The following is a 14,290-nucleotide window of genomic DNA, read 5'->3' on the forward strand; positions in this document are numbered from 1 at the left end:
AAAAGGGGCGGGGGGCCTACTCAATATGAGGTGGGTGGTCATATAGTTTGGATGATCAGTAAACAGAACACAGTGCGATTGCCATGCAGTGCGGGAAACACACAGGAATCGCTGCGTTTCTTGCACCACATCAGTGTGAAAGGTAGCATGAAAAGGGTACGAAATGGCTTTCTTAAACCTGAAATGCGTCCGTTCACGTTTAGCTTTACTATTCAGCTATGTTTGGTAAAAGCTGCGCAAACTTGAGTTGAACATCGGCTGTTCGCTCGTTCGTCGAATAATGAACAAAATGGGCTTCTTAGTGGGAACTTTGAGTTCCCGCATTATCATGGATTCCAAAAAATCACCCGCTGGCCAAGGGATTCAAACCCACAACCATCTCAATTGCAAGCCTGGTATTCTACCACGTACACCACCGTCAAGCCTGCTTAGGCTGAACACACTCTCCCTAACTTCTATCTCATTCACTGTGTGTAGGCAGGGGGAGTGTGTTCAGCCTAAGCATGCTTGACGGTGGCGTAGGTGGTAGAATACCAGGCTTGCAATTGAGATGGTTGTGGGTTAGATTCGCTTGGCCAGAGGGTGATTGATAAGTGGAATTCTATAGTTAATAATATATTGCTGGCAGAGAGACAGATTTTTGCTTTTTACAGTTTGTAGAGATCAGACAGTGCAGTGTACACAACAAAGTTATATATATATATATATATATATATATATCTAGTATACAGGTGAGGCGAATAGCACTCACCTCTCTTGTAGGTGCAAGAAATCAAGCTCATCCCACAGGCCACAAAAAAAAAAATCTGAGATTGCTGCACTTAAATTTATTGAAAAATAGAATATATACAAATATAGAAAGGTCACATATCTACAGTTTTTGGCTACATATCGTTCACGCCCTTCTTTAGGTAGGAACTTGAAGAAGGGGGTGAACGATATATAGCCCGAAACTGTTGTATATTTGTATACATTTTTTATATTTTTGAATAAATTTGAGAGCAGCAATCCTGAACTTATATATATATATATATATATATATATATATATACACACACACATATATACAAAGCCTATATATATATATATATATATAAAGCCATATATATAAAGCCTTGGAAGGGGGAGGGGAGCAGCATTTAAATGGACCCACCCTTAGTTTAGAAAAGCTAAGATGGCAGCAACCGGTTACATTACTAATCGCCAAATGCAAAGTGATGAAAGGGGCTTTCCGAAAAACATAAACAGATGGACTTATTTTGCTAGACCAATCATATGGATATACAGGAAACCCGGCTGTGAAAAGGGTGGATGTTCCCTTTAAGAACGGCGATTCTTCGGCAACAAAGATTTGCGGTATGGTGGGAGTAAATCCGCCGCTATTACTGGATATGACTTATCTATTTATAGTTCAGGATAAATGGGATTATCTGGAAGCGCTCGTGTGTTATGTACATAAATAGACGATCAGAAATGGCGGTACGCCTAATAAAACACGGAGCGAAAAGGCCAATGGTGGAGGAGGAGCCAATCAATATACTTGCAGCTAATGACATCACTATACTCTGAGGGAAATTGATAAAGCTAAAAATGCCTCAATGCACAAAAGGGGGATGTGTGCGGTCCTTTCATAATACTTAATTTGCAAGATGTGGGTGTATCGGCGCACTGGGCGGAGCCTCCGGCTAGATGTACAAAGGCGATATACCTTCAGTGAGCTCCTGCTGTGTCCGGCAGCTTGTGTGTTGCTCCTGGCGATATTCCTGACGCAAGATATAATCCCGGAGCGGTTTGGTTCTGCTCAGACATTGCAGGACGGCGTTCAGGAAACACTGAAATGAAAATCAAACCGAAATCAATAATGATTATAGAAAATCTGATCTCCATTCTGTAATAAAATTACTTACTCTGTTCCCATTATGAGGGGTTCCCACCATCCCTGTGCTGAGTTCCCGGGTCTGTACACCCGCTGTGCCCATTATGAGGGGTTCCCACCATCCCTGTGCTGAGTTCCCGGGTCTGTACACCCGCTGTGCCCATTATGAGGGGTTCCCACCATCCCTGTGCTGAGTTCCTGGGTCTATACACCCGCTGTGCCCATTATGAGGGGTTCCCACCATCCCTGTGCTGAGTTCCTGGGTCTGTACACCCGCTGTGCCCATTATGAGGGGTTCCCACCATCCCTGTGCTGAGTTCCTGGGTCTGTACACCCGCTGTGCCCATTATGAGGGGTTCCCCCCACCCCTGTGCTGAGTTCCCGGGTCTGTACCCCCGCTGTGCCCATTATGAGGGGTTCCCACCATCCCTGTGCTGAGTTCCCGGGTCTGTACACCTGCTGTGCCCATTATGAGGGGTTCCCACCATCCCTGTGCTGAGTTCCCGGGTCTGTACACCTGCTGTGCCCATTATGAGGGGTTCCCACCATCCCTGTGCTGAGTTCCTGGGTCTGTACACCCGCTGTGCCCATTATGAGGGGTTCCCCCCATCCAAGTCTTTAAAAATGCTCACACAACAAATTCTTACCGTGTTGCCCAAATTCCGCAGCCCAACATGGCCAGATCCAAGGACGGGAACACGAGGAGGCTGCAAGGAAGAACAGACATGAGAAATCAGTAGGACTTCGGTTGGAATAACAAGACTTTAAAAAAAAAAAATGCGTTCTACAGAACTGGGATCGATGTACCCAAAAATCTGCAAAAACTTCCATCACTCAGGTGCCCCCTGTGACTTCAGGACCGCCCCAGAGCATCCTGTCTCATCTAATGACTCCTAGTGCCCCCTGTGTACCCCATGACTTCAGGACATCCCTAGAACATCCTTCGTCATCTGACACCTAGTGCCCCCTGTTTACCCTATCACTTCAGGACCGCCACAGAGCATCCTGTGTCATCTAATGACTCCTAGTGCCCCCTGTGTACCGTGTGACTTCAAGACCGCCCCAGAGCATCCTGTGTCATCTGACTCCTAGTGCCCCCTGTGTACCACGTGACTTCAGGACCGCCCCAAAGCATCCTGTGTCATCTGACTCCTAGCGTTCCCTGAGACTTCAGGACCGCCCCAGAGCATCCTGTGTCAACGAATGACTTATAATGCACCATGTGTACCCCAATGTCTTCAGGACCGCCCCAGAGCTTTCTTTGTCATCTAATGACTCCTAGTGCCCCGTGACTACAGAACCGTCCCAGAGCATCCTCTGTCATCTAATGACACCTAGTGCCCCCTGTTTACCCCAAGACTTCAGGACCGCCCCAGAGTATCCTGTGTCATCTAATGACTCCTAGTGACCCCTGTGTACTGCATGACTTCAGGACCGCCCCCAGAGCATCCCGTGTCATCTGACTCCTAGTGCCCCCTGTGACTTCAGGACCGCCCCAGAGCATCCTGTGTCAACGAATGACTTATAATTCACCCTGTGTACCCCAATGACTTCCGAACCGCCCCAGAGCATCCTCTGTCATCTAATGACACCTAGTGGCCCCTGTTTACCCCAAGACTTCAGGAATGCCCCTGAGCATCCTGTGACTTAAGGACCGCCCCAGAGCATCCTGTGTCATCTGACTCCTAGTGCCCCCTGTGACTTCAGGACCGCCCCAGAGTATCCTCTGTCAACAAATGACTTATAATGCACCCTGTGTACCCCAATGACTTCAGGGCCGCCCCAGAGTATCCTATGTCATCTGACTCCTAATGCCCCCCTGTGTACCCCGTAACTTAAGAATTGCCCCTGAGCATCCTGAGTTATCGCACTCCTAGTGCACCTCTGTGTACCCGATGATTTCAAGACCACTTCAGAGCATCCAGTGTCATCTAAAGATTCATAGTACCACCTGTATACCCCATGAATACAGGACGGTCCCCCAAAGCATCCTGTGTCATCTCACTCTTGGTGCCCCTATGTACCCAGAGACTTCATGAGCACCCCAGAGCATCCTGTGTCATCGAATGACTCCTAGTGCCCCCTGTGTACCCCGTGACTTCAGGCCTGTCCCAGATTATCCTGAATCAATTGACTCTTGTGCCCCCTGTGTACCCCATGACTTCAGGCCTGTCCCAGAGTATCCTGTGTCATCTGACTACTAGTGCCCCTGTGTACCCCCTGACTTCAGGATTACCCCAGAGCATCTTGTGACTTCAGGATCACCCCGGAGCATTCTGTGCTATTCAATGACACCTAGTGCACCCCCCCCCCCCCGAGAGCTTTGCCCCCATGCAGCCTCCAATATGCTCCTGCATCATCTGAACATACCTTCCATCAGTACATATAGACCTCTGTCCATGAAACCTTCCCTAGGAAGGCCTGAGTGGTTCTGGAAGATTCTGCTGTCCGGCATTACCTCAGTGGTCATAAGTAGGAGCCCCATCATGGCCGTATGGACCACGGACTCGGAGATATCCACGCCTTTTCCCTGGACTTCCTTCTTATCGGCCAGCATGTGCTGGAGCTTCTGGGGCAGCTCGACCAGACCGGTCCCCTGCAGCCCAGGCATGGTGCGGCTCTGCGAGGGGGCCAGTCCGTCCTGACTGCTCGCTCGTCCTCGGGAGAATGACAGGGATTAAAGGGACAACCTCTCCTCCTGATCATCCTTCTCAGAGGATTGTGCCTGGGACTGTTCAAGGTGGATCAACGAGAGCTCATCTCCTTGGGATTAATTAGCTGTGGAGTCACGCTGCTTTCTCTCTGCGGACGGGAGGAGAACGTACGCTACGAGCGTGCAGGGAGCCCAATATGACCTTGGTGATGTACACAAAGCTGTGTCACTACGCCAACTACCTGCCATCTACACAGATACCGTACCTTCCATGTACACAGATCGCGTACCTACCATCTACACAGATCCCGTACCTACCATCTACACAGATCCCGTACCTACCATCTACACAGATCCCGTACCTACCATCTACAAAGATACCGTACCTTCCATGTACACAGATCCCGTCCCTACCATCTACACAGATCCCGTACCTACCATCTACACAGATCCCGTACCTACCATCTACACAGATCCCGTACCTACCATCTACACAGATCCCGTACCTACCATCTACACAGATAGCGTACCTACCATCTACACAGATAGCGTACCTACCATCTACACAGATCCCGTACCTACCATCTACACAGATCCCGTACCTACCATCTACACAGATCCCGTACCTACCATCTACACAGATCCCGTACCTACCATCTACACAGATCCCGTACCTACCATCTACACAGATCCCGTACCTACCATCTACACAGATCCCGTACCTACCATCTACACAGATCCCGTACCTACCATCTACACAGATCCCGTACCTACCATCTACACAGATCCCGTACCTACCATCTACACAGATAGCGTACCTACCATCTACACAGATCCCGTCCCTACCATCTACACAGATCCCGTACCTTCCATCTACACAGATCCCGTACCTACCGCCTACACAGATCCCGTACCTACCATCTACACAGATCCCGTACCTACCATCTACACAGATCCCGTACCTACCATCTACACAGATCCCGTACCTACCATCTACACAGATCCCGTACCTACCATCTACACAGATCCCGTACCTACCATCTACACAGATCCCGTACCTACCATCTACACAGATCCCGTACCTACCATCTACACAGATCCCGTACCTACCATCTACACAGATCCCGTACCTACCATCTACACAGATCCCGTACCTACCATCTACACAGATCCCTTACCTACCATCTACACAGATCCCGTACCTACCATCTACACAGATCCCGTACCTACCATCTACACAGATCCCGTACCTACCATCTACACAGATAGCGTACCTACCGTCTACACAGATCCCATACCTACCATCTACACAGATCCCGTACCTACCATCTACACAGATAGCGTACCTACCGTCTACACAGATCCCATACCTACCATCTACACAGATCCCGTACCTACCATCCACACAGATCCCCTCCCTACCATCCACACAGATACCGTACCTACCATCTACACAGATCCCGTACCTACCATCTACACAGATCCCATACCTACCATCTACACAGATCCTGTACCTACCATCTACACAGATCCCGTACCTCCCATCTACATAGATCCTGTACCTCCCATCTACATAGATACCGTACCTACCATAATAGTGTGTGACTGTGGGGGAGGGGACATTAGAGTGTAAGCTCCTGTGGTACAGAGACTGATGTGATTGTTGGGGAGGGGACATTAGAGTGTAAGCTCCTCTGGTACAGAGACTGATGTGACTGTGGGGGAGGGGACATTAGAGTGTAAGCTCCTCTGGTACAGAGACTGATGTGACTGTGGGGGAGGGGACATTAGAGTGTAAGCTCCTCTGGTACAGAGACTGATGTGACTGTGGGGGAGGGGACATTAGAGTGTAAGCTCCTCTGGTACAGAGACTGATGTGACTGTGGGGGAGGAGACATTAGAGTGTAAGCTCCTCTGGTACAGAGACTGATGTGACTGTGGGGGAGGGGACATTCGAGCGTAAGCTCCTCTGGTAGAGACTGATGTGACTGTGGGGGGAGGGGACATTAGAGTGTAAGCTCCTCTGGTACAGAGACTGATGTGACTGTGGGGGGAGGGGACATTAGAGTGTAAGCTCCTCTGGTACAGAGACTGATGTGACTGTGGGGGAGGAGATATTAGATTGTAAGCTCCTCTGGTACAGAGACTGATGTGACTGTGGGGGGAAGGGACATTAGAGTGTAAGCTCCTCTGGTACAGAGACTGATGTGACTGTAGGGGAGGGGACATTAGAGTGTAAGCTCCTCTGGTACAGAGACTGATGTGACTGTGGGGGAGGGGACATTAGAGTGTAAGCTCCTCTGGTACAGAGCTATATATATATATAAATTCTGTCAGTTATAGCAATGTTCAGGCTCACCTCTGACACGTGTATCGGTGTAGATGATGACGGTCGCCTCTCCTGCGTCTTCGTACCGTTGACGGTTGGCGCCTCTGTAGTCGGCGAGCTGCAGGCTGGTCGGGCCTGGTGTGAGTCTTTCCTATCCTCTGCCTCTTGCGGTGTCGGTTTGGTTGCAGCGTTCGCTCGTACTGTCGTCACTGAGACGGCGCCGGCTTTGTGTGGCGCCTCCACCGTTGGTAAGGAATTCAGCCTCTTTAGCGAGCTGCTCCTTTTCAGCACGGTGGGGTCCAATGGCGGCTTCCTACTTGAGGAGGCGCTCCGCTGCCTGAGTGTCACCCGGGACAGTCCTTTGCTGATCTCCTCCACTTTCTTCCCAGCAGAGTTCAGGTCTCCATAGCTGACCGATTTAGACCGCGACAGACTTCCCGGCCTGGGCGCCAGAGGCTGAGCCGGCGGTTTTATGGCGGGGGCGCTGCTGCTGACTGCCAGCAAGTGGTCGGCCTTTAGGGGCCCCTTCCTGCCGGAGGACTCCGCCCCCCGCTGAGTGCTGCGTCCGCGTTCCACCTTGATTTTCTCCTCCAGGCACGGAGGCGGGGGCAGGGGCCGCCGTTTCGGCACGCCGTTGCTGAAAACCGTGCTGGAGACCGCCGACCTCTCTTGGCTGACGGTACGGAGGGAAGTGAGGATTTTGCCGGCGGTGGGAGGTTGGGAGGCGACCAGCGAGGAGTCGCGGCCCCGCCCAAATCTGGCTTCGCAGACCTGCGGCATTGTGGCCCTGATGGGGCGGGGCCCCCCTGGAAAAAAGAGAGAGAAGCAAAATGTTACATTAGTGACCCGCCCACACATTCAGTAGAATACTCGGCATCCAAATACAGCAGGACTTTCACAGTGCTTCATCAACCTGCAACCGACAGTGGGCGGAGCTTTTCTGTACATTGCTTGAACCCCTCCCATCTAAAAATGAAATATGAGACTGTCAGATGTGCCATTCTGAGAACACCCAGAGCAGCGCCCCCTATAAATTAGTTCGGTATTTTCCCACCTGTGTCGCATCTGCCAGGACTTCCATAAAACAAGATGGCGGACGTTTTGTAAGCCGAACTAAGGGCGCCAAAGAAGTGACGGTGTCACGGGGGATGGGGGAATTAACCCTTCCCTTGCCATTTATTTTTAGAACGTAATTGGCACCCAGAGCAGCGCCCCCTGTATATTAGTTCGGTATTTTTTCACCTGTGTCGCATCTGCCAGGACTTCCATAAAACAAGATGGCGGACATTTTGTAAGCCGAACTTAGGGCGCCAAATAAGTGAAGGTGTCAGGGGGTGTCAGGGGGGGGATTAACCCTTCACTTGCCATTTATTTTGAGATTTTGAGAGCATAACTGGTGCCTGTGGTCGACCGGCTTTGCGTTCCTGACACCCTCACATCGCTGCGGGCTGCGAGACAAGAGAGCAGCTGCCCCCCCCAGGGGAATTCCCGAGGCCTACAGAAATAAACGGCATCTATAAATATGGCGTCCCGCGGGGGATTCGCCGCCCTGGAGGGATTAACCCCCGAGTCGCTGAAAGAGCCGCAGTCTTTCCTCCATCAGGAGTGCGAAACGCACCTCCATTCTAGGACTCTGCCGTTCTTCGGGCAGTCATGGGTTAATGGATGCACGGCCGAGAGCGATCGGTAAAGGGTTAAAACTCTTTTGGTGCCGATCACCAGGAGAGGCGTCCCAGGTAAGGGGGGGGGGGGGGGGGGGAGGAAGGACGCTTTAAATGGCGTTTGTTGCAATTTTTTATGTCCCACGGCATTTGCGCAGAGGTTTTCAACGCAATTATTTTGGATAAAATACATTTTAAATAATAATTTAAAAAAAATATATATTTTTTTTTTTTTAACCACTTAAGGACCGGGCCTATTTCTGACACTTGTTAAAATTTCAAATCATTTTTTGGCTAGAAAATAATTTTTTTTTTTTGCTATTCACTATGCACTACTTTAACCATTTAAGGACCAGGTTTTTTTCTGGCACTTTTTGTTTACAGTCTTTTTTGCTAGAAATTTACTTAGAACCCCAAATATATATTTATTTATATATATATATATATTTTTTTATATTTATTTATATATATATATATATATTTTTATATTTATTTTTTTTTTTTTTAGCAGAGACCCTAGGGATTAAAATGGCTTTTGTTGCAATTTTTTGTTACATTGTATTTGCACAGAGGTTTTAATTTTTTTGGATAAAATATAGTTTAAATAATAATTTAAAAAATATATATTTTTTTAACCACTTAAGGACCGGGCCTAATCCTGACACTTGTTAAAATTTAAAATCATTTTTTTTTTTTTTGGCTAGAAAATTATTTAGAACCCCCAAACACCCAAACATTAAAAAAAAAAAAAAATATATATATATATATATATATATATATATATATATATATATATTTTTTTTTTTTTTTTTTTAGCAGAGACGGCAAACCTTGGCACCCCAGATGTTTTGGAACTACATTTCCCATGATGCTGAAATACTTTGCAAAGGAGTTATGGGAAATGTAGTTGCAAAACATCTGGGGTGCCAAGGTTCACCATCGCTGCGAGAATAAAATGGGAGATCGTTGCAAAAATCTTTTATTGTATTTGCAAAGCGATCTTCCAAAACGCAATTTTTTTTTTTTTTTGGAACAAAATTCATTTTTTTTTTTTAAATTAAAAAATAAGAAAAAAATAAAGTTAGCCAAATTTTTTTCTATAATGTGAAAGATGATGTTACACCGAGTAAATAGATACCCAGGCGACCCTTTAGAAATTTCTAGAGGTTACCAGTTTGGAGTTACAGAGGAGGTCTGGGGATAGAATTTTTGCTCTCGCTCTAACGATCGCGGCGATACCTCACATGTGTGGTTTGAACACCGTTTACATATGTGGGCGCGACTTGCGTATGCGTTCGCTTCTGCGCGCGAGCTAACAGGGACCGGATGATTTTTTTTTTTTTTTTTTATCTTTTATTTTTTAAAACAATTTTTTGATCACTTTTATTCCTATTACAAGGAATGTAATCATCCCTTGTAATAGAAATCGGCAGGACAGGTCCTCTTTAATGTGAGATCTGGGGGTCAAAAAGACCTCACACCTCACATCTACACTAAAAAAAATGCGTTGCTAGGAGACGACATTTGGCGTTGCTCCGGTCCTCCAAGACCATAGAGTGGAGTGGGGGGGGGGGCCATCTTGCCCTCAACTCGACTCCCTGGCTGTGAGGAGCGCGGACTGAATCATTTCCCCTCGCTGCCAGCGGGTCCGGTAAGTGGGGAAAACGACCACCTTTCCCGCCGCACTGTAAGGGGACCACCTGCTTTTACTACACATCAATTGGCTTCTTTTCTCTGCTGTGCAGGGATTAGAAACAGAGAGATCGCTCCCTCTGTACAGAGCTCTGTGTTGATTGTCAACACAGAGCTCTGCACTGTGATTGGACAAAGCTGATCAGCAGGTGGCGGCTGTAAATCATTGGCCGACACTTGCTGTATATGTGCAGGAGAAGGGGGGGTGGCCTTTAAGGGACCTAAGGAATGCTGGCAGGGGACAGGAGGGGGTGTAGGACCTCTGCAGAGGGGCCACTGCTTCCCTCCCCCACAAGGCCCCCTCTTTGCAGCATGCTGGCAGGGGACAGGCTTTTCTTCTCAGGATGGGGGGAGGGGTGTAGGACCTCTGCAGAGAGACCCCTGCTTCCCCCACAAGGCCCCCTCTTTGCAGCATGCTGAAAGGCTTTCCTACTCAGAAAGGGGGGTGTAGGATCTCTGCTTCCCCCACAACAACAAGGCCCCTCTTTACAGCATGCTGGCAGGGGACAGGCTTTCCTACTCAGGAATGAGGGGGTGTAGGACCTCTGCAGAGAGACCCCTGCTTCCCCCACAAGGCCCCCACTTTACAGCATGCTGGCAGGGGACAGGCTTTCCTCCTCAGGAAGGGGGGAGGGGTGTAGGACCTCTGCAGAGAGACCCCTGATTCCCCCACAAGGCCCCCTCTCTTTGCAGCATGCTGGCAGGGGACAGGCTTTCCTTGTCTGGGAGGGGGGTGTAGGATCTCTGCAGAGAGACCTCTGCTTCCCCCACAATAAGACCTCCTCTTTGCAGCATGCTGGCAGGGGACAGGCTTTTCTTCTCAGGAAGGGGGAGGGGGTGTAGGACCTCTGCAGAGAGACCTCTGCTTCCCCCACAAGGACCCTCTTTGCAGCATGCTGGCAGGGGGCAGGCTTTTCTTCTCAGGAAGGGGGGAGGGGGGTGGGACCTCTGCAGAGAGACCTCTGCTTCCCCCACAAGGACCCTCTTTGCAGCATGCTGGCAGGGGACAGGCTTTCCTTGTCTGGGAGGGGGGTGTAGGATCTCTGCAGAGAGACCTCTGCTTCCCCCACAATAAGACCTCCTCTTTGCAGCATGCTGGCAGGGGACAGGCTTTTCTTCTCAGGAAGGGGGGAGGGGGGTGGGACCTCTGCAGAGAGACCTCTGCTTCCCCCACAATAAGACCTCCTCTTTGCAGCATGCTGGCAGGGGACAGGCTTTTCTTCTCAGGAAGGGGGAGGGGGTGTAGGACCTCTGCAGAGAGACCTCTGCTTCCCCTATAAGGCCCCTATTTACAGCATGATGGGAGGGGACAGGCTTTAATACTCAGGAAGGGGGAGGGGAGTGTAGGACCTCTGCAGAGAGACCTCTGCTTCCCCCACAAGGCCCCCTCTTTGCAGCATGCTGGCAGGGGACAGGGTTTCCTGCTCAGGAAGGGGGAGGGGAGTGTTGGACCTCTGCAGAGAGACCACTGCTTCCCCCATTAGACCCCCTCTTTGCAGCATGCTGGCAGGGGATAGGCCGGATTACACTGGGAGGGTCACTGAGGGGTTAATGGCCGCACAGGGAGGGGGGTAAACACTCACCGGGGCTGGGGGTGCGGGTCATGGTGCACGCCGGGTGGGGGAGGGCTGTCCGGTGACGGGCGGCTCCGCTCTGCTTTCACATGTACGGCGGTTGTCCATAGTCACCGTCTGTTTGTAAACCGTCTCCTGCCAGGAGCCAACATGGCGGACTCAGCTTCCTCCGCCCGCACCTCGCATGGTCAGAGGGGCCATTCCGAGCACACTGCGCCTGCGCACAAATCGGACTCAACCACTGGGGTGAGGCGAGGGGGGGGGAAGGTACTCCCTGGCAGATTATAAAAGTGGAGTGAGAGGGGGGGAGGGTACTTAGAATCACCCCGACGTCTCACCCGGTACCGCCATTAAATTAGGAGGATTACATATCCCACCGGAGCGATACGGGGCACCGATACCGCCTGCCCCCCCTCCCCGGCATCACTACAATGGTACAGTCCGGGGCTGCCCGCCGAGCGCCGCTCTGTTTATATTTACAATGGAGGATGTGACTGAAAATTATATAATGACTGATTAATAATGTACAGATCACCAGATCATCACTGATCAATAATGTACAGATCACCAGATCATCACTGATCAATAATGTACAGATCACCAGGAGATCACTGATTAATAATGTACAGATCACCAGGAGATCACTGATTAATAATGTACAGATCACCAGGAGATCACTGATCAATATTGTACAGATCACCAGGGGATCACTGATTAATAATGTACAGATCACCAGGAGATCACTGATTAATAATGTACAGATCACCAGGAGATCACTGATTAATAATGTACAGATCACCAGGAGAAGATCACTGATTAATAATGTACAGATCACCAGGGGATCACTGATCAATAATGTACAGATCACCAGGAGATCACTGATCAATATTGTACAGATCACCAGGGGATCACTGATTAATAATGTACAGATCACCAAGGGATCACTGATCAATATATATATATATATATATATATATAAATCAGGGGTTACTGATGTATATACAGAGGTGTCAGCGGTCACTGATCTATATACAGAGGGGTCAGAGGTCAGTGATCTATATACAGAGGGGTCAGAGGTCAGTGATCTATATACAGAGGGGTCAGAGGTCAGTGATCTATATACAGAGGGGTCAGAGGTCAGTGATCTATATACAGAGGGGTCAGAGGTCAGTGATCTATATACAGAGGAGACAGAGGACACTGATATATATACAGAGGGGTCATGGGTCACTGGTCTATATAGAGAGTGTTTAGAGGTTACTGATGTATATACAGAGGGGGTCAGAGGTCACTGATATATATATATATATATATATATAAAAAGAGGTCAGAGGTCACTGATATATATATATATATATATATATATATATATATATATATATATATATATATATATATATATAAAAAGAGAGGTCAGAGGTCACTGATCAATATACAGAGGGGTCAGAGGTCACTGATCTATATACAGAGGGGCCATGGGTCAGTGGTCTATATAGAGAGTGTTTAGAGGTTACTGATGTATATACAGAGGGGGTCAGAGGTCACTGATATATATATATATATATATATAAAGAGAGGTCAGAGGTCACTGATCAATATACAGAGGGGTCATAGTTCACTGATCTATATACAGAGTGGTCAGAGGTCACTGATCTATATACAGAGGGGTCAGAGGTCACTGATCTATATACAGAGGGGTCAGAGGTCACTGATCTATATACAGAGAGAGGTCACTGATCGATATACAGAGGACACTAAGCTACATACAGTGTATTCTGAGGTCATTTCTCTATATAGGGAGGGGTCAGAGGTCACTAAGCTACATACAGAGGATTCTGAGGTCACTGATCTATATAAAGAGGGGTCAGAGGTCACTGATCTATATAAAGAGGGGTCAGAGGTCACTGATCTATATATAGAGGGGTCAGAGGTCACTGATCTATATATAGAGGGGTCAGAGGTCACTGATCTATATACAGAGGGGTCAGAGGTAACTGATCTATATATTGAGGGGTCAGAGGTAACTGATCTATATATAGAGGGGTCAGAGGTCACTGATCTATATACAGAGGGGTTGGAGGTAACTGATCTATATATTGAGGGGTCAGAGGTAACTGATCTATATATTGAGGGGTCAGAGGTAACTGATCTATATATAGAGGGGTCAGAGGTCACTGATCTATATACAGAGGGGTCAGAGGTAACTGATCTATATACAGAGGGGTCAGAGGTCACTGATCTATATACAGAGGGGTTGGAGGTCATTTAGGTCCACCGACTTACATATGAAGAGGTCAGAGGTCACACTGTTTTGATAATGAGGGGTCATGTCACACAGGTATACTGATTAATATACAGAAGGGTCAGGGGTCACACAGGAGTATTCATCACTATATATGGGGTCAGTGGTCACACCGTGGGCTGCATTTATTTATTTTTTTTACGAAGCTGTAAATCTGATTGGCTTCCATGGACAACAATCTCATCCCTCCACCCCACCGGGAA

The 14,290-nt window shown here is 48.6% G+C and overlaps 1 protein-coding gene across 1 annotated transcript in view; it reads right to left on the minus strand.

Moving 5' to 3' along the window:
• USP21 (ubiquitin specific peptidase 21) overlaps positions 1-11,950 on the minus strand; it is a 32,527-nt gene extending 20,577 nt beyond the window's left edge. Inside the window, exons 1-4 of the mRNA XM_082242751.1 lie at positions 11,795-11,950; positions 6,889-7,664; positions 2,524-2,583; positions 1,709-1,832 (exon numbers count right to left, since the gene is read on the minus strand). Coding sequence (XP_082098877.1) covers positions 1,709-1,832; positions 2,524-2,583; positions 6,889-7,664; positions 11,795-11,816 — 982 coding nt within the window. The 5' untranslated portion in view covers positions 11,817-11,950. The remainder of the gene's footprint in view (positions 1-1,708; positions 1,833-2,523; positions 2,584-6,888; positions 7,665-11,794) is intronic.
• Between the last annotated feature and the right edge of the window lie 2,340 nt (positions 11,951-14,290).

The sequence above is a fragment of the Pelophylax lessonae genome, assembly GCF_965119305.1.
Source record: "Pelophylax lessonae genome assembly, chromosome: 13".
NCBI lineage: Eukaryota > Metazoa > Chordata > Amphibia > Anura > Ranidae > Pelophylax > Pelophylax lessonae.